General features: G+C 38.2%; 1 protein-coding gene across 1 annotated transcript in view; it reads right to left on the bottom strand.

Moving 5' to 3' along the window:
- The window catches only part of eys (eyes shut homolog), a 293,123-nt gene that overhangs the window by 27,085 nt on the left and 244,629 nt on the right, over positions 1–21,409 (bottom strand). The window contains exons 37-38 of the mRNA XM_051651752.1: positions 4,766–4,874; positions 2,651–2,871 (exon numbers count right to left, since the gene is read on the bottom strand). Of these exons, the coding sequence (XP_051507712.1) occupies positions 2,651–2,871; positions 4,766–4,874 (330 nt within the window). The remainder of the gene's footprint in view (positions 1–2,650; positions 2,872–4,765; positions 4,875–21,409) is intronic.

Below are 21,409 nucleotides of genomic sequence, written 5' to 3' on the forward strand. Positions count from 1 at the left end.
ATGAGGACTTAGAGCGTATTGGGAATTGGGCATTCCAAATTGGGGAAAAAAAAAAAAAAAAATTCCAAAAGCACATAAATGCAGCATAAAAGTAATCCATATGACTCCAGTGGTTAGATCCATGTCTTCAGAAGAGATATGATACGTGTGGGTGAGAAACAGATCGATATTTAAACCCTTTTTTACCATCAAAACTTTCACATTCTTCTTCTTTTGCTTTTGCCGATTTGCATTTTTCGTGCCTATCTCCACCTACTGGGCTGAGAGGAGAATTTATTGTAAAAAAGGACTTAAATATTGATCTGTTTCTTACCCATACCTATCATATTACTTCTAAAGACATGGTTTCAACCACTGGAGTCGTATAGGTTACTTTTTGCTGCCTTTATGTGCTTTTTTGAGCTTATACATTTTAGTCACCATTCACTTGCATTGTGAGGACCAACAGAGCTGAAATATTCTTCTAAGAACCTCCGTTTTGTTCAGCAGAAGAAAGAAAGTCATACACATCTGGGATGGCATGAGGGTGAGTAAATGATGAGAGATGTTTCATTTTTGGGTGAACTATCCCTTTAAATGCAAACCAACCATAGAGGCTGGACTCAGGGTCAGTGATGGGGCTAAAGTTAGGTATCGTAAAAAAAAAATTACATTTTCACGTATAATCAATTTATGATCCTTGACCAGAGCACTTGGGTATAAAGGACATCACCAAGGTGACTACAGAGCTAGAACAACAGACACCAGAGTGTACATGCCTGTGTGTTTAAACTGAAATAGGGGACACCGGGGCTAGTTGTCCCATGGGAAATTCTCATAAGGGCTATATCTCAGTAACTATGAGGCTTTGACTCAAAAGTCCAATGACACAACTGTTTGTTTCCTCTAGCAATAGTGTTGTTCGCTTCAAAAACCTAGTTCAAAACCCTCTTAAATTAGACTTTTTGTTAAATCTATCTTCTAAACTAAAATTAAAATCATAGTTTTTTGTTTGTTTTAGCTGTTGGGTTTAAAAGTGAACACAATAAAACCACTCTGAGGTACATTTAGGCAAGGGTCAGTGGTATACAGAAGGTAGACTTTAACTGAAAAGATGAACTGTGTTCTCAGGACAAGGGTATTTTTAATTAATATATACTTGATATCTTGTCATTTTATACAATTTATTAATGACAATTTCTATTGGCAAAAGCAATGGTTTCTTTTTTGTATTTTATCTTTTGCATGATGTCACAAAATGTCAAGACTGGTTGAAATTTGCAATAGTTTTTTTTTTTTTTTTTTTTTTTTGTAGCCAAGACTTTAAGGTATGTTATTATGCAGAAATGGAATTTAAAAAATAAAACTGCCTTGTGAAACACTGATCTCCCCTACGTGCTAAACTTGTACTTCGTTTCAATATTAAACACTTTAGATTCCAAAATGAATCACCAAATCAAAACAGTTACACAGAAAAAAGGTCAATTTAAAAACCTCAAATAATGTGTAATTATAAACTATTGGGTGTAGGCAACACAAAAAGCTGCCTGTGGTTTGCCAAAACATTCATGCACTCACATCCCTGCACTCAGGCTTGTGATTCCTGCTGTTTAAAACTCAAGTGAGCATCTTCACAGAATCTGCCTATCACTGACAATATTTACAAACTCTGTTCCATGTAGAAAATTGTATGTATGCCAAATATTGCAAGCTTCAGGGATGTTCATGAAAGAATGTTGATTGGGGCTGAATGCACTTGAATAGGAACTCCTCAGGTGACATGCTGTCTCCCACTCACCAGAGTCCTTTATCGAGACACATCCAATTAAATTCCTTTTCATTTATGGACTGTTTTATAGACACATTGAAAACATTATTTGCAGAATGCTGCCTATGAAAGTTGAGAAAGCTCTTTCTCCAGTGGAGATTCAAAAAGGAGTGGGGTTACATGGTGTATTGGTAATAAAAGTGTACAGCAGCAATTTATGCAATCATTTTGCAAATTTCTGTACCTGATCTGGGAGACAATGTGCATTTTATTTTTATTTTTTTTAGCACAGGTTGGCAGTTTAGGCAGTATGATGCATAGCATTAATATTAATGCATTGGTGTTAATGTTAATACAAGTTAAAGCATTGATGCATAGTTTTCATTAAATATGTTTTTTTAATGTGTTTATCCAATTAGACATTATCTCTTTGTTTTTCTTTTCTTTCTTTCCTTAAAAAATGTATGCTTTAAAGGAATAGTTTATTCAAAAATGAACATTCTGTCATCATTTACTCATTTTACAAAAGGAAATGTTATAATGCATAATGACAGCCTCAGTTACCATTCACTTTCAAAGTGAATGGTGACTGATGCTAACATCTCTTTTTGTGTTATACAGAAGAAAGTAAGTCATACAGGTTTGGAACAACATGAACGTGAGTAAATGATGACAGGATTTTCATTTTTGGATGGACTATCCCTTTAACTTTAAACAATTTTGACACTGAATTATTAAATCTGTTGACAGATGTAGTTTCATTTCATCAATTGACTGAGGCTGTTTCTGTTATTGATTATCGATTTTGCATCAATACCAAGGTACCAGGTACAAGTGCCAAAGCCAGAAATTCAGTATCGACCTAACCCTAAATAGCAGGTTATAACAGAAGTGACCCCATACCTGACACATGTTCCTCCATTGCGGCAGGGTTGGTGCTGGCAGACTGCTAAGTCACAGTTCTGAATATTTTGGCCTCTGGATGCTACACCCATCACATACAGCTCTTTAGAGTCGATCTGCAGTTCACGGATACAGCCAAAGAAACCAGAGACATTCCCAGTGTTGTGGTGCAGCTCTGAGAGAGATGGAACGCCACCCAGGAATGTGGAGCCGAACACCACCTGAGCGTTGGGAGATAAACAGTATGGTAACAACAATGATGCTTATTTTTGGAATGTTTTAGAATAGTAAAGTATTTGGGGTCAAAATGCTACCCATTGTTATATAATGTTTGCTACAATGCAGTTTATTCCTTAATATACAAATATATGTCATTAAGGCTTAAATAACTGTAGTTCCGGAATTAATGACCCTTAAACCCTGGACATTATACTGTAATTGGAGCTAAAAGCTCTAATTATAATGTCTTTGAAAAGACTTCTACGTTATTTAAACAACAACCTTTTGTTGTTGTATGAAGGCAGCAATCACTGCATGGATATTTAAGTCAAATGAAAAGAAATGACCATTTATTGCTTTGATCAAGACATAACACGTCAGCACAGTCTAGATTAATATTACTGTGTCCGTCTGAGTCAATCTTTGCATCTTAATAAATTGCTGAATTTAAAATTATAGCTATAACTACACCAGTTGAATATACACAAGGTTGTGTGGTGGCATATTCCAACGTAGAAAACATAAAAACCATTATACAACAGTTAGTTTCGGTCCTCGAATCTGATTGGACGAGAGACATTCCAAGTGTCCTGAGGTCTGGGAGCACTGGGACGGTTTACTGTTTGTATCACTCCGCTTGTATTTGTGGCATTCTAAACTAAAGTGTAACACTGGGCATGTCCGTTAATCATTGTTTTTGTATGATTATAGGGGTTGCGGTGTTACATCGTCATGGCAATGAACACTTCGCAGTGGGAGCTTCCAGTGTAGACAACATAATGATTATAATGGGTTCTATTGCTTTTGACAGGGTGTTAAGGAACGTTTCGGTTTAAATATATGTTCGGCACAATTTACATAATTTGTGGCATAATGTTGATTACCAAAAATATTTATTCAGAGAAAAAAAAATCTCGTCCCACCTTTTCTTTAAAAACGGCAAAAATTGAGGTTAGAGTGAATGGGGCCAAATTTTTTAAAGGTTTAAAGGCATAAATTTGAAGCTTATGATTTTATAAAAGCACTTACATTAATCCTTATGCTAAAACGTGTATTATTTCAGCTGTTAAGTTGTTAAAATCATTGTTTTTGCAGGATTATAGGGTTGTACATCGTAATGGCAACGAAGTTGTAAAATTGGATATAATTTTACACAGAAAAGCATATGTAAAAAATTTTAGCACACTAAAATCATGTTAACACATATATTTGTTTACATCTTGTGGCTATACTTTTGAAACTTTTGAGTATTTTAACATCTATGGATTGGCCCCATTCACTTCCATTGTAAGTGCCTCACTGTAACACAGATTTTTAGCTTTTGTTTTTTTAGCTTTTTTTTTTTTTTTTAAAGAAAAGTAGAGAAATATATGTGAAATAAGATGAAATACATTTTTGTAGTAATCAACTTTATGCAACAAATGCTGTCGATTGAGCTCAACTTGTATTGAACCTGGAACATTCCTTTAATTACCATATATTGGCTGTTTTTGTAGAAACTTTTCACTAAACAGAGACCAGCACTTCTACATATAACTCTATTACATTTTTCTCTAAAGTTCTCATCAATAGTGGTGATAATATGAACAAATTATTTGTCATTTAACGAGAGCGACAAAGCTTATTATTTATGGAACAACAATAATAACACAAACTCTCAAAAAGAAAGGCTGAGCATTATTCTTTAAAAAAATCAATGTGGTAATTATCTCCTGACTGATAATGAACAACTATTAATAGGAATATTAGAAGGTAGACTAATTAGTAAACCTTCCTTTGTAATAGCAAGGAATAATATGTGTAAAGGGGGTTCTGGGAAGTAAATAAGATGAATTACAATAATTCACAAGTTCACTGAAATTATTTAATTGATCAAATGTGTAGAAGCAGTTTTACCTCTGACACAGGCTCGTTCATGTATTTCTGCTGCCGATTAACAGTTCCATTAGCAACAGCTATTTCAATTATACAAAGCTGGCCATTGTCATTGGATGGCAATGCATATCTGCAAGACAGAGAGAGAGAGAGAGAGAGAGAGAGAGAGAGAGAGAGAGAGAGAGAGAGAGAGAGAGAGAGAGAGAGAGAGAGAGAGAGAGAGAGGAAGGAATACAGATCAAGAATGAGTAAGACAGAAACAGGGCATGGAATGAGGAAAATCTAATTTGATCATGCAACATTCACAATGAATCCATTTAAGCATGAAAACTACACAGATTGGTGAGGGGAGTTCTGGGCTGGTGAAGAGCTACTGCACTGAAGAAAAACATCTCAACATCCTTCACAAGCAGTGAAAATATACAGAAATGAATATGATCTTTTTGGGTTTCTGTTCCATCTCCATCCTTTTCTATTCTGCTGTTCCAGCAATATATTTCCTCAATCACATAAAAATGTCAGAAGACAAAACAATTCATTTTAGACACCTACTGGAACAGTAAAACTCACTAAATGCTTCAGAAATCTTCCCCACAAGCTTTCAACTGTGAACTTGTCTATATCCTGATCATAATAAAGGGATCTATGAAATATTTTGCTGTAGATGTCACTACCCTGTCTCGAGTTCCACCACCAACACATCATTTTCATGGAAACATACTTGCAACATACAAAAGGCCGGGGGCATTTTGCAGCTATATTTTGAGGGGCACCCGTGGCAGTTCCGCATATCTTGGTGCCCTAAACCTGATAAAATATGTCCAAACATATGTCCATATGTCCCACACACACACATTTTGGTAACTTAGCAATTCATTATTATAAGACATGTTAGTCTAGTGGTATAGTTTTCATTTAGCATGCAGAGGACACAGGTTCAAATCTCGACTAAATATGTATGTATGTATTTATTTATTTATTTTAACTTGACATTTCAACTGAACTTGACAGATCACCATGTAGTTGTATGGAAAAGAAAAGCCTTGACATTTCAATAATAATTTTACTTTCCACAGTTTTAAGTGACATGAAGGGTAGATGAAGCGAGACATTTCGGTTTAAAGCAAAAAATCTGCGTAAAACTGACTGCGTAAAGTGCGACTCAATTGGACTGAACAAATTTAGTCATGTGATTTCTGCCTTAGTATTTTAGAACACATCAAGAAAAATCAAAAGTAATTGGCAGATTATCAGTTCATAAATACTCACTTTTCACCCATTTCATCACACAGTGCTACCTTATGACATCAAAACACTTTTACTATATACAGCACATGACTTGTAAGGCGCTACATTTTTACATCTGCATTACTTAAACAACTTTACAAACTTCTTTGTGTGTGTGATCAAGTTACGCTGTTGCTCAACTGATAGAGCCTGCAGTGCAAAACAGCGTGGTATGAGTCCTGAAGAGCATGTACCACAAAATTTATTTTTCATCTCACATTTGCTTTTATGACACTTTTGGTTGGGTTTAAGTTTAAGGTTTAGGGTAGGAAGGATGGTTTTTTTTTTTATTTTAAAACTTTATACCTTAATAATAATATAACCTTAAAAACCTAATCTGTTTGGGAGATAATTTAACTCCGCGATTGCCCTCATGTTAATTTGCAACAGCCTTGCAGGAGATCTCCCTAAAGGCAATCAAAGCCCTACAACTTCAGGTAGCATTAATTGCAACACTGGGGAAGTTATGAGAGTCGCTCTGCATACATATTGACAAATTAATGCCCAAACGGGCCTTTGAGTAGGAAATTCAATGTGACTGACAGCCCAGTGCTCAACCAGTACATAATGCTGATTCAATTGTTCACAGAGACTCCTGCAACGACTGTAATATCCTGATACTAATCCAAGTAGTGTGATGTTATGAGGTACTAATTATTTTAATCATGGCATAATCACTTTAGGAGCATTGGACAGCTGTATGCATTTACAGGGACTTTTCATCTGGTCCATTGTGTTCTTTATGATGGCAATTTCAGTGTGGGTGGTAAATGCAGAATTCTGGGGTATCACTAGATTATTTGAACTTAATTTCACCTTAAAATTATAGCACGTTATTTTCAAGCAACGTTGTGGGGAATTTAGTTTAAGACCCAATGAATTGGCTGTACAATTGTTGATGTACAGTACTTCTTTTTGAAACAGGAAGTTGGGGCATGGCATATTGAAGGACTTTTTCTTGTTTTTTCTAATACCCTCCAGCCTTTAGTTTACAACAGCTGTGAACCATGATTTGCTACTTGTTTTTGCAGAGGCAGGTGGTAGCCTAATGGGGGAGAGAAAAGATAAGTCATTAATATTTTTGGCTTGTTTGTTTTTGTTTCCTTTCTGAATGTTAAAGAGCACCTATTATGGTTTTTATACATGCCTAATTTTGTTTTAAAGGTCTCATACAATAGATTTACATGCATCCAAGGTCAAAAAACACTTTAATTTGCTCATAATTTAAATTGCAGCATTACCTTTTTTTTCCCAGTGTCAAAAACGACTCGTTCAATGATCCGTTCTAAAGGATTCATTCTAAACTCCTCCTTTCAGAGAGCCTACTATGCTCTGATTGGTCAGATGTCCCAGTCTGTTGTGATTGGTCTACCGCTTAGTGTAGTGTTTGAGGGCGGGTCAAAGCTGTTCGCGAGCAGCCAGTGAAGACCAGAGGTGGGTATTTTGTTTCCAAATTACATAGGTTAGTAAAGGAAGTAAGTCTGGAATTACTAGCGATTCGTTTCAGGTGTTCAGAATCGGTTCTTTCTTTTGGGAGTCAATAACTCCATTTGTCGTGCACTTTGATTTTTGAAACTTTGCAGAATTTTTTACATTCACAAAAAGCTATATAACACACTACATGAAAGGTAATATTTGAAAAACCATAATAGGTGCTCTGTAATGCATTTATAAGCAAAAAATATAAATTTTCATACATTTTTGTAGGATACCAGGCTAGTATATAGAGGGCCTCAAAGCTGAAAGACATGGATTCAAAGCCACAAAACTTTTTTTGATTTCATGGGGTCTAAAAATAGAACTAAATTCTTATTTTCAGTTCTTATTAATGCTACCTCTCTTCACCAGACACAGCAGTTAAGTGCCACTCGCTGACATAGTCAGGAGTTTGTCCTTTTAAAGCAGGGGTCGGCAACCAATTTGATACGGAGTGCCATTTTTTATTTTCCTGGTCAATGGCTGTGCCCCTTCCCCATTTTAACTGTTTGTTTTTCATTACAAATGATATTATCAGCATAACAGTTTGAGTGAAAAACCTGCATGTGAATTTTCACAGAGCATCTTGTGAAAGTGCTTTAATGAAAGAAAACCTGTCCTTTTGTACTAAAAAGAAGCCTTTATTTTGGTCACACATTACATATTTTTTTGCATATATACAGTGAAATTTATTTGTTTTCACATATCCCAGCTAAGGTGGGGTCAGAGTGCAGGGTCAGCCATGATACAGTGCCCCTGGAGCAGATAGGGTCAAGGGCCTTGCTTAAGGGCCCAACAGAAGCATCTTGGTGGTGCTGGGGTTTGAACCCCTGACCTTCTGGTCAGTAACCCAGAGCCGTAACCACTGAGCCAGCGCTGCCCCCTAATGAGTTAACAGAGTTAATGTCACAAATTTGCTTATTTGATTACTGATCACGAAATTGTGAATCTTAAATATTTCTTATATTATGTCATACATTTTTCAAAATCAGACAGAGGAGTAATCACTAGCACGCAATCAACAGCGAGAGAGGAGCAGGCTATTTTATTTATATGAAGTTTTCGCACCTGAACTGCATTCTAATCTACATCTTGATGTCGTTCCTCATGATCATGCAGCATGTTTTATTCAGATGAATGGGAGTGTGACAAGACTCACGCTGCGTGTGCAAACCATTCGCATAACACAAGCCGATTAACTATTCAGCGCTTTTCAGTGAACCGCACCTGCAAAATCCTAAAACTTTATTTCCAGGTTTAATGTATATTTTGAATAGACTCAGATTTTTATCAGTTTTCTTTTTTAATTGTTTAATGTAATTTTGAATGTGACCATGGTTTAAGGACGGTGTACCTGTATGCTGGGTTGGAAATCTCAAGGATTAATAGTGGTGCTTTCCTTATTACATGACGTGTTGTTCTGAAAGCAAAAAGAAACAAAGGGAACACTGAATGTAGGCTGTCATCTGCGCAGCCTGACGGAAGCAAAGCGTGCGCGTTGACTCATGTGATTAACCGAAAGTGAAGCACTGCGCAATCATGAGGAAGGATTACATCAAGATGTAGATTGAAATGCAGGTGTGGAATTTTATATGAATAAAATAGTCTACTTCTCTCTCGCCGTTGCTGGTGTGCCAGTGATTACCCCTCCGCGTGCCATAGGTTGCAAACCCCTGTTTTATAGCGTTCAATCAAATGAACCACTGGCATCAGAGAAAGAGCGAGAGAAAATCAGATTTCACAAACATTTTATACAGTTATAACACATTACAGTTATGCTGTACAATGCAAACATGATGTTAAAAAGGATGGAATGCCACTTAAGATTTTGTCATTGGCCACACTTTATAAAATGGCTGCATACTACCAAACAGCAAGCAAAGCTATAGCAAACACATCTAGGCTCAAATTAAATCTCTAAAGGAACATGTAATACAGCAATCCAGTGTCTGGTGAGGCTGAGCATGTCTGTGATAATAACACAGTGATCTAACTGAGCGCTGGTGTCTTTCTTTCTGATGAGCTCTTGTGGACACATGAATACAGTCCCCAGGGAAGAGAATGAGCACACTAGTTATTTACAAAGAGAGACAGACACAATTCACTCATGTAAGATCTGTTGACATAAAAATTAGCATTTTAGAAATAAAAAGAGGGAAAAACATGTCCACACACAAATACAAACATACGATCAAAGTCAAGAGCTATGCTGTCCATGCTTAAAGACCCTGTGAAATCAAAATGGCAGTTTTGTGGCTTTTAGTCCATGTCTATTAGCTTTGAGGATGTATATATGCTAAAAAATATGCTACTGCGAAAAGTTCCCAAACTTTTAAGAGTCATAGCTAATGCTTCAAAAATGCACAGTCTTTAGCTATGTCCCAAATTATGCACTATAGGTTTTTGAATTTGAATTCTCAAAGTGTAATATCGTCCCAAATGGAACATTTAATGTTTTGTTAATACACGGAAGCATTCGCCGTTTAAAAGCTGACAGAAGTGACATTTCAAATCCATACAATGTGTTGCTGCTAGCCTTAGCATGTTAGCCAACCACAGTTCAACACTTATTATTCAAATAACGTATACAGCATATTCACACAGTGTGATGGTAAAGCATTCAACTCACATTCGTAAGGTGCTGTCTTCATTGAAGTTTCGCTAGTTGCCACATTCTCCATAATTTACAATTGTTTTGTCTAACCAGCAATGCAGTCAGATAACTCCGCCCCTTCCGCTACGTACAGCAAGCTGTGAACACCGACTGTAGTAAGTGTCCAACATTTCACACTCCGTTTTGACGGTTGATGAAGTGCATCATCCGGGTACTTACTTCTTTTTGTTGTATTTTCAGTGTTAACATACTACTTGCACTACTTACACTACAAAATGACATATAGTGATGCATAAATGTGCAGTTTGGGAAGCACCTTTTCTCTTCTGGGAAAATGGACCAAAATATTGATGACTCAACTTAAAATTTTGGTCCAATAATATGCTCTATATATTGAGAATGTTCCTCCCCCTTACACCACCTGCCACCAACCTGCAATAGCAAGTAGCAAATCGTGGTTCATGGCTGTGAAGTATTAGGAATAGGAATAATAGAAATTAGGAAATACATCAATGCAGGAACTACACTTGTCAAGCCATTTCATGGGGTCTTTAAAAACTAAACAGAACTGGATAGAAGTTCATTCTCCATTGAATGACTGTTTAAATGTGGTCAAGTTCATTTGTAAACTGTAAATGCTGAGCGGAGTGATCATAATAAAAAAAAGAAAAAAAAAAAAAAAAAAAAAACAACACCAGGGAAGAGAGCAGAAATGTTGTATTCCTGAGGTTACCTGCAAAGCACATTAGCACAGCATGGGCTTTGTTTCATCTGTGGCACCCTGCCTAATAACAGTCACGACTCTTACATAAAAATACACCTCATAAAAATTTTATCACCCAAAATAAACAGCATTTCCTTTGATTTAGTGCAGTAATCTAATGTGTAAGCTATTGTACATTTTTAAATATTCAGAAGAAATGTGGTGCTTCCCTCTGCAAAACTCACTGCTACAATAATGAATGAATTAATTTACATTTATATAGCACTTTTCTGACACTACACACAAAGCGCTTTACACAGTGAACAGGGAACTCTGCCCAACCACCACCAGTGTGCAGCATCCACCTGGATGATGCGAAGGCAGCCATAATGCGCCAGTATGTTCACCACACACCAGCTATTGGTGCAGAGGAGAGAGTAGAGTTAAGAAGCCAATTAATGGAAGGGATTATTAGGGGGCCTCAATGGGGGAGTTTGGTCAGGACACCGGGGTTGCACCCCTACTCTTTACGAGAAGTGCCCTGGGATTTTTAATGACCATAGAGAGTCAGCACCTCAGTTTAACGTCTCATTCGAAGGACGGTGCCTTTTTACAGTATAGTGTCCCCGTCACTATACTGGGGCATTAGGACCCACACAGACCGCAGGGTGAGCACCCCATGCTGGCCTCCCTAATACCTAACATCTAATACCAAGGTGGTGTGTGTGGTTGCTACTGAGGTATTTTGAGTGGTTCTAAGTATGTTGTTATTTGGTTGCTAGGTGGTTACTAATGTATTTTGAGCAGTTGGGCCAAGTCAGTTGATTCCACCCCCAAGTATCTATGACATTCTGTCCCTAGATGTGGCTCGGCTCCCTTCATCAATACAAGTCTTTGGGATTTTTTACCTGCTTTATTCTTTCAGAGTCTGAATGTTAAAAAAGTAATAGCACATGCATAATTTCAGGTAGTCTATCATTCACATCCATAGCGCAAACTGTGTGTGATAAGTTTAATAATTACATTTATGCATCTGAAAAAGCCTTAGCAAATTTCTCTAACTATTCAAAAAATCTCTAATAAAAGGCAAAACAAGGCAGTTTCTTTATTCCTTAACTTTATATTTAACAGAAATTACTGCCTCCTGCAGATTGTGGATGTAATTTCTGTGCTATTGTGCTCAAACTTGATGTAAATGTGAATTCTAAGAACTCAACAAGAGTTATAAATGCAGTTCGTTCTGTAGTTCACTAGAATGGATGCTGGGAGACGCAGAGCATTGCAGAGACACTGTTTGTCACATTACAAAACATGTATAAAGTGCTGGCAACAGATGGCAGTAAAACATCACGTAGTAGCTGAAGGCCTGCAGTATATACACACACACACACACACACACACACACACACACACACACGTACACACACACACACACACACACACACACACACACACACACACACACACACATGCTGCTGCTGCTGCTTTACTGGTGGATGTGAAAACAAAGCCAGAAATTAGAAAGGACTTTCTGATGGGTAACAGAAATACCATCAACAAAATTCTCTGTTGGTCTATGGATGATATACACATAAACATACATTCACGTATGGCTGGTGATTAAAGGGATAGATAACCCAAAAAAAAAAAAAAAAAACGACAATTCTGTCATCATTAATTCACCTTCATGTTGTTTCAAACCCAAATTACTTTCTTTCTTCCATGGAACACAGAACGAGCTGCTAAGGCGCGGTCACATTTTACCTTTGAATGGCAAAATTCCACAGGTGAAATACAGTCATCTCAATGGGAATCCATGTTATTGTGAATTTCGCACAATGTACTTTTGGTGGTGAAGAATTTCCCCTTGTGGAGTTCAAGTTTGGTGAACTTTGACAGGCAAATTCACCACGTTGACCAAAAGGAAGTTGCTTGGTTTTGTAGTTACCTCTGTGTGGGCTGTGCTTCGTTAACAGCTACACTGAATATTTCCAATAGACAAAGATCTTGCTTTTTTTTTTTTTTTACTTCAGTCTCCCAGAGTATAAAGTGCAGCATTAAATAGAGGCTAATTGGCAATAATTTTTTTGCTGGTTTCACACGCACTCAGCATCTCCCCTCGCCTTCGTTGCCCATGGAATTTTGCCGTGCAAAGGTAAATGTGACCGTGCTTTTAAGCAGATTGTTAGGGACTGACAGCCTCGCTTTGGGTGAGAAACAGATCGATATTGAAGTTCAATTTTTCACTCTAATTGCTTACTTGCTCATCCATGCAGCCTCTCACGTGACGTCAGCACGTTGGCATGTTTACGCAAGAACAGAGGCGATACAACCGGAAGTGCACCTCGATTTGTTTACAAGAGAACGCTTCATTGGTTTTGCTTTCATATGAACATGACAGCGAGCTTACGTCACGTGAGAGGCAGCATGACCAGGATTCCCTTATGGACGCTATTGGAGAGTGACTGGAATTAAGTAATTATAGTGAAAAGGACTTAAATATTGATCTGTTTCTCACCCAAAGCAATCATATTGCTTTAGAAGTTATTAATTTAACAACTGGTGTCATATGGATTACTTTTACACGACAGTCTGTGCTTTCGAGCTTTGAAGTGCTGATAACCATCCACTTGCATTGTATGGACCTACAGAGCGGAGATAATCTTTGTTGGTGTTCTGCTGAATAAAGAAAGTCATACACATCTGGGATGGCATAAGGGTGAGTAAATGAGGAGAAAATGTTCAATTTTGGGTGAACTATCCCTTTAAGAACTGTCAAACAGATCCACAATTCTTACTTTCAGGAGTGCATAAATGCTTGTTTTTACTGCACCTCGCCTAAATCAGAGCCATTACTCACATATTTGCCACCATGTCTCAATTATTGATCATTTTTATCAAAGCATCCAAACCATGTCAATAGTTCAAACTGACTGTGTCGTCAAAGCAATTCCATGGCTGGAATTGAAGAGCTCTCTTCCCATGCACATGCCCTTTCTAGAGCTGCGATAACAACACGTCAAAGGCTGCATTAAGGTTGGTGGAAGATAATGCCAGTTTCCTTGATCACCGCCACCAATAGAACAGAGAAAGACAGACGCTGCCCCTCAGAGTCACTCGACCAGCTGCATTGATTTTCTTGGATGAAGTGTCAAGCCTTTTTTTTGCATAACAAACTGATTTGAATGGCCTCAGTTATTTTGAGCAGCCTGTGCTCTTAGTCATGTCTGCAGCTGATCTTCCAGACCCAAATTAGGGGCGTACCCTACGGCTTTGAGACGCTCCTCCAGATGAGGTATTTCTGGGGTAGTCTATTTTTCTGAATAAAAATAACAATGGTTAGGGGCTGCTAGACACAAATATTACTGAAGAGTTTAGAGAGGACGGGTATATTTTAGACACAGTGCATGAAGGAACATTTTGCGGAACAGTAACTAACCAAAAGTAGCGACACTACTAACTTATGTACATTTTCAGTAGCATGACAGTAGTTCAGCAATTTTTTAAATAGCATAGGTTTTCCAGTAACAAGCTATTTTTTTCCAGCGACAAAATGTGACAAACGATACATTACTGTTGCTGTCACATTCAGTTGAGCTGAGGTCTTGCATTGGAAAATCTGATTCATTTTGGTGAATCAGTTTGTTTGGACGGTTCATGTACATAAACGACCATTTAATACACCGGTTCATTTCAGTCCATACACAACATTTTTGTCTATTGTGTATTTAAATATTTAATTAAACATCTCTGTGTTTTAGGCTCAATTATATAATTCCGCTTTTTTTTTCTAGTTTTATTGGTTGTATTAGTGTAAATTTATAATGCGTCACCCTATTTAAGATTCATTCATTCAAAAACCCTAATAGATTCTGTGCCAGATAACAACCTGATCTCAGAATCAGGTTTCTATATCTACAGTACACTTTTGCTAAATTATTTGTATGTGGCTCGTTGTACATATTGCAGTGTCCTGATGAAATAAACACTAGAGGCAACTCTTAGAACGACTTTTATTCCCTTTCACACAAATCACAAATTAAATGGCACATTATCATTTCATAACCACTTTTTGCTCTAACCAGCTACATTTACTTGCTTAATGGGGCTGTCTGGGTAATAATTTAAATAGCTTTTAGCACCACACAGTGGACATTTCCCCTCAGAACTGCTGCGATACGTGTAAGAAACCACATATCATTGTGCAAAATTTTTGCCACAGTCACATCATTTTCATGAGATCAGGCCTCCAGATAAATATGGCTCTGATTAAATTATCACTAATTCTAAGCACAATTTTCTTGTCTGTGGGTGCATGTGTGCAAAATGTGGGTGTTTTGTATGTTAATGAAGTGGCGCAGCGCAATTTTCTATTTTCCAGAGACGTTTTAAAACCATGTCTGTTTTCAGCGCAAAGTCTAAAGTCAGTTCCTACATTTGCAGTTTGGAGATTCCACCAACAGGTGGTAAAAAGTTCATGTCCAAACTCTGACAGTATAGTGGAACATCAAATTATGTCCCTGACAATCACAGTTGTAACCATTTTATGAAACAAAATTGTATGAGATTTGTATTAAACTATCTATAGGTCATGGTTTATTTTCAATAATTATAATTATTATGTTTATATTTAGAATTGTATTTATGATTCAGTTTGTATTGGTATTTATCCACCTGTTGTTGTAGAGTGATTTTTAAGTCACTGCAAAAGGGGCCGGTGGAAGACATTGGAGAGGGTAAAATGTTTAGATTTGGTATGATTTTTCTGACCACTTCGTTATTCTGATTATATTTTCATTTCATTTGACTTATTTTTTCATTTTCAATAAAATTTTCCAAAATCAAAAATGACCTGTAGAAGTGAAGTGCATGTCGATACAATCACTGTTAAAACTAGCCATGATTTGAGTGTCCTTAGATGAAAATGATCAATAATACTTGCACTCTCTATAAATTAACAGAGCCTACATCACATTTTCTATGTGTATAAAAGGAGCGTGTCACTGTCAGAAATATGCCTGACACATTGTTTGTTAATGTGCAAAAGAATGTAAGTCTACATTTGTATTCTTCCAATTCATTGCATACAGTTTCAATAACCAGAGAAGAACCTCTGAATTAAATTGCACTTGACCTAGCCCATCAGCGCTTTGAGTGTGTGATTTCGCCCAACCCACTTGCGCCTAGACTTAGCGCATGCGTTCACCAAAAAAAAAAAAAAAACCTTCATGGCCATGCCCATTGACTTTGAACGTATGACTTATGGCAGAGCACTGTGCTTAGCGCTAGCGCTCTTCAAATAGGGCCTGTTATATCACCTGAAAAAATATTTACCCCTTGAACAGCTTCAATGTACAGTAGTTAGCCACTTTTTGTTAGTAGCTTAGTGTAGCTCATTCTTTATTTAAAAAAGTAGACTGACTGTATTTTTGAACTACTTTAAATTATGAGTGGCGTGCAGCTTCACAAGTTATAGTTTCACTGGGATTTTTCAATGTTATAAGCACTAAAAAAATTATGCACCAAATTCAACAAATGCTGGACAGAATCTAGAGAAACAAAAATATTGATAGATGAAATTAACTGATCCACAGAGCTGTCACATTAAGATTGCTGCCTTATTTCCCCAGAAAAACAGTAGTTCCACAAGAATAAATGGCATACATTTAAATAATAATATCTGCTAGGAACTAGAAAGTTCATGTGTAATAAAGGAAGGAAAGCGATGCTGTGTAATGCTGTGTCCCACGCTTGTTGACCTTTGCCTGTGTGTGAATACAAATGCACTCACACACATGCACGTCCACATATGCATGTGTGCGTGCACACACGAACACACACACACACACACACACACACACACACACACACACACACACACACATACACACACACACACACACACATGTTGATGCAGCGATCATTATGAGGACTCTCCATAGACATAATGATTTTTATGCTGTACGAACTATAGATTCTATCCCCAAAACCTACCCCTAAACCTAACCCTCACAAAAAACGTTCTGCATTTTTACATTTTCAATAAAACAATTTCAATGTTTATTAAGCGATTTGAATTATGGGGACACTAGAAATGTCCTCATAAACCACATTTATAGCATAATACCCTTGTAATTACCAGTTTGTAACCTAAAAAAAGTCCTCGTAAACCACATAAACCTTCTTTGCTGTAGCGGGTATAACTACCCCAAACAAGACATAAAAGCCCAAATAGATGATTTCTTTGCAACAAGTGTCACCAAATAGAATTGCAAAAATATTAAATGCATACAATCAAGTTTCCTGAACACTAACCCTCTGCAACTGGTCGGACAGATAGTCCCGCCTCAAAGTCTCTCCATTGATTGAGCCAAAGTTGCTATGTCAGGCTGGTCAGGACACTCAAACAAACAGAGTGATGTTTAGATAGCACCACAGAGTCACAATTTAAGCTTGAAGTGTCACCTCCATGTCTTTGCGAGTCAGCAGGGGGCAGTAAGTGCAACTCCAGCTGTACAGCCAATGCTTAGCTGTACAACAAACTGACAGCTGATCAAAGACAGCTGGACGAAGCAGAGTGCAAGGGTCTCGAGATGCATTTTTTAAAGTTTCAAACTACTTGATAGAGTGTCCTAAAAACGCTGCGTTTATGGCTAGAGATGCTAAAAAACATTGTAACGCGGCAACCACAGTGAGACGCTGTCATGATATGGGAAATAAAACCAATTGTAGACAGTAGTCATTTAAATACTTCATAATAAAAAAGGTCACCATCCGATGCATTCTCAATATTTGGCCTGGTCAAGAACACATCTGGGTAATTTTATGCAATCTCTGTACTTGCGTTCTTGAGTAGTGGAATTAAACTTCCGTAGTGGATGATGATGTTGAACAAGTCCACAAGAACGTAAAAACACAAAAGAACGCTCAATGAGAAACAGCGTAACAGAAGCCATGTGCTAGGAAACAGAAAGAAACACAAACACAAAACCAAATAAATGGGTGACAGGATTGCGACACAACAATAAAACCATACAAGTGATGGGATCCAGACAGACGTGCCAAAAGCATCCATGTACATGTGTACAGATGGAATACAAGAATGTGTCCTGTGAGAATGCATTTTTTGTATGTATGGAATACCAGATGATCTGCTACATTTGTCAGAATGTGCAGTATCAGAATTAGAATCAGCTTTATTGCCAAGTATGCTTACACATACAAGGAAATTGTCTTAGTGACAGAAGCTTCCAGTGCACAAACAATACAACTATATATATGTATATGTGCTAGTGAGTGTTTTTATTACTCCACACGCGTGCGTGAATGCAGTGCTGCAACAGCTGGCTGATCATATCACAGACACGGAACAACAATACCCAGACTCACTTATTATTATTCTGGGAGATTTTAATAAAGCTAACCTCACCCGTGAACTGCCAAAATACAGACAGCACATTACATGCCCCACTAGAGACAGAAATATACTGGATCATTGCTACACAACAATAAAGGATGCTTTGGGACTCTCTGATTACTGTTTGGTTCATCTTCTTCCAATCTACAGGCAGAAACTAAAATCAGCTAAACCTGTAGTAAAGACTGTAAAGGGATGGACCAATGAAGCAGAGCTGGAACTACAAGCCTGCTTTGACTGCACTGATTGGAGTGTATTTGAGGCTGCAGACACCAGTCTGGATGAGCTCACAGATACTGTGACATCATATATCAGTTTCTGTGAGGATATGTGCATTCCTACTAGGACTTATTTAACATAAATCAATGACAAACCATAGTTTACAGCAAAACTCTGGCAGCTTCTTCAGGCCAAAGAGGATGCTTACAGAAGTGGGGAAAAAATCTTGTACAATCAGGCCAGGATCACACTGACAAAAGAGATTAGAATGGCCAAAAGAAGTTACTCTGAAAAGCTGAAAAAAAGTTTTCAGCTACGACCCTGCAGCAGTGTGGAGCGGCCTTAAAGAGACCATCCCCCAACACTGTAGGGAACCAACAACTGGCTGATGACTTGAATGTGTTCTACTGTAGATTTGAAAGGCACATTCTCACACCCCACACCTGCTCTGACCTTCACTTCACACAAACATCAACACCTCCTGCAACCCCCCTCTTCCCCCCTCCTGCTACTCTACCTGCATTTAAGATCTGTAAAGAGGAGGTGTGCCGTGTCTTTCAGAATCAAAGGACAAGGAAAGCACAGGGCCCAGACATTGTTTCACCCACTTGTCTAAAATCCTGTGCTGATCAGCTGTCCCCCATCTTCACACAGATCTTCAATGGATCACTGGAGCAGTGTGAAGTTCCATGCTGTTTCAAATGGTCCACCATCATTCCTGTCCCAAAGGAACCCAAAATCACAGGACTCAATGACTACAGACCCGTCGTTTTGACGTCTGTGGTCATGAAGTCATTTGAGAGACTGGTGTTGGCCCACCTGAAGGACATCACTGGACCCTTTCTAGATCCCCTTCAATTTGCCTATCGAGCAAACAGGTCTGTGGATGATGCAGTGAACATGGGATTGCATCATATACTGCAATATCTGGACAGACCAGGGACATATGCAAGGATCCTTTTAGTGGACTTCAGTTCGGCTTTCAACACTATCATCCCAGCTATTCTCTGGACTAAATTACACCAACTCTCTGTTCCCACGTCTATCTGTCAGTGGATCACCAGCTTTCTGATGGACAGGCAGCAGCTTGTGAGACTGGGGGAATTCACTTCCAGCACCTGTACGATCAGCACTGGTGCCCCCCAGGGATGTGTGCTCTCCCCACTACTCTTCTCCCTGTACACAAATGACTGCACCGCAAAGGACTCCTCTGTCAAGCTCCTGAAGTTTGCAGATGACACTACTGTAATTGGCCTCATCCAAGATGACGATGAGTCTGTTTACAGAAGGGAGGTTGAACGGCTGGCTCACTGGTGCAGTCAAAACAACCTGGAACTGAACACGCTCAAAGCAGTGGAGATGATAGTGAACTATAGGAGGATCACCTCAACACTGACCCTGCTCACCATTCTAAACAGCACTGTGACAGCAGTGGAGCCATTCAGGTTCCTGGGCACTACCATCTCACAGGACCTGAAGTGGGACACCCACATTGACTCCATTGTGAAAAAGGCCCAGCAGAGGTTGTATTTCCTTCGCCAGCTGAGGAAGTTCAACCTGCCACAGGCACTGCTGATACAGTTCTACTCAGCAGTCATTGAGTCTGTCCTCTGCACTTCAATAACTGTCTGGTTTGGTTCAGCTATGAAATCAGACATCAGAAGACTACAAAGGACAGTTCGGACTGCTGAGAGGATTATTGGTTGCACCCTGCCCTCCCTTCAACTACTGTACACTTCCAGATTAAGGAAAAGGGCTGGAAAAATCACTCTGGACCCCACTCACCCAGCCCACTACGTTTTTGAACAGTTGCCTTCTGGACGGCGCTACAGAGCACTGAGCACCAGAACCGTCAGGCACAGGAACAGTTTTTTCCCTCAGGCTATCCATCAAATGAACAGTTAAAACTGCCCCACTGAGCAATAATAATGTGCAATACACAGCTTAGTCTATTTATATTCATCCAACATATCCTACCTCTTCTGCCATACATTCCCTTGCATCTGTATATAACAGATTTGTATTTGCACATACGCATCTATCTATCTATCTATCTATCTATCTATCTATCTATCTATCTATCTATCTTTCTATCTATCTATCGTCTTATTGTGTATTTCTATATATACTTATATTTTCTATTCACTTTTTATTTTTATTCTATTTTTTTTAATTATTATCTCTGTCTTGTTGTTGTATTGTTTGTGCACTGGATGCTTCTGTCACCAAGACAAATTCCTTGTATGTGTAAGCATACTTGGCAATAAAACTCATATAGTATACAGCAGAGCGTACTGTGTAGAATACTGTTTTTCACAAAGCATTGCACTCAACTTGACCTTCCACTTTCAGTGTGACGAATGAACCAAAAGTAATATCAGCTACAATTTTAACCATTTAGATTTTAAACTGTTTTGGAACTCGCAGGCTAAACAATATGTCACCACCGCAGGCCTTCAACCTAGTTCAACCTGACCAGTATTAAACCAGATTAAGCAAACTGAACTTTGAAAAGCCTCCAGCAGTATCAAAGATCAACTGACCACATTTCAGTGTTCAGAGAATGTTGACTGCTAATAGCATACATTTTAAAAGCCAACAGCAATATTTGTTGCGTGCCTGATGCAGCGAGTATATTTACCCATAACAAGACATAAAAAGCCCAGGAAAGACATACTCGCAGTCAAACGAGGAGAAGAGGGCTGGACCGCTCCAATGCAGCACAGTCAAACTGCGTTCACAAAGTATGAATTAATAAGATCAACGTATGAATAAAAGATTGCTCTTCAAGTGAATTGAATACATCAAACATCCACAACAGTACATTATTCCCAGAAACGAGAAAAAAGAGGAGAATGAGGGGTGAGCTTCAGACTTTTCTAAAACTCAAAGGCATGCTTTGATGTCTGAAATCTAGATCATCAGTTTAGGATGAATGATCAAAAAGTT

This window comes from Myxocyprinus asiaticus, chromosome 23 (genome assembly GCF_019703515.2).
Source record: "Myxocyprinus asiaticus isolate MX2 ecotype Aquarium Trade chromosome 23, UBuf_Myxa_2, whole genome shotgun sequence".
In the NCBI taxonomy this organism is placed as follows: Eukaryota; Metazoa; Chordata; class Actinopteri; order Cypriniformes; family Catostomidae; genus Myxocyprinus; species Myxocyprinus asiaticus.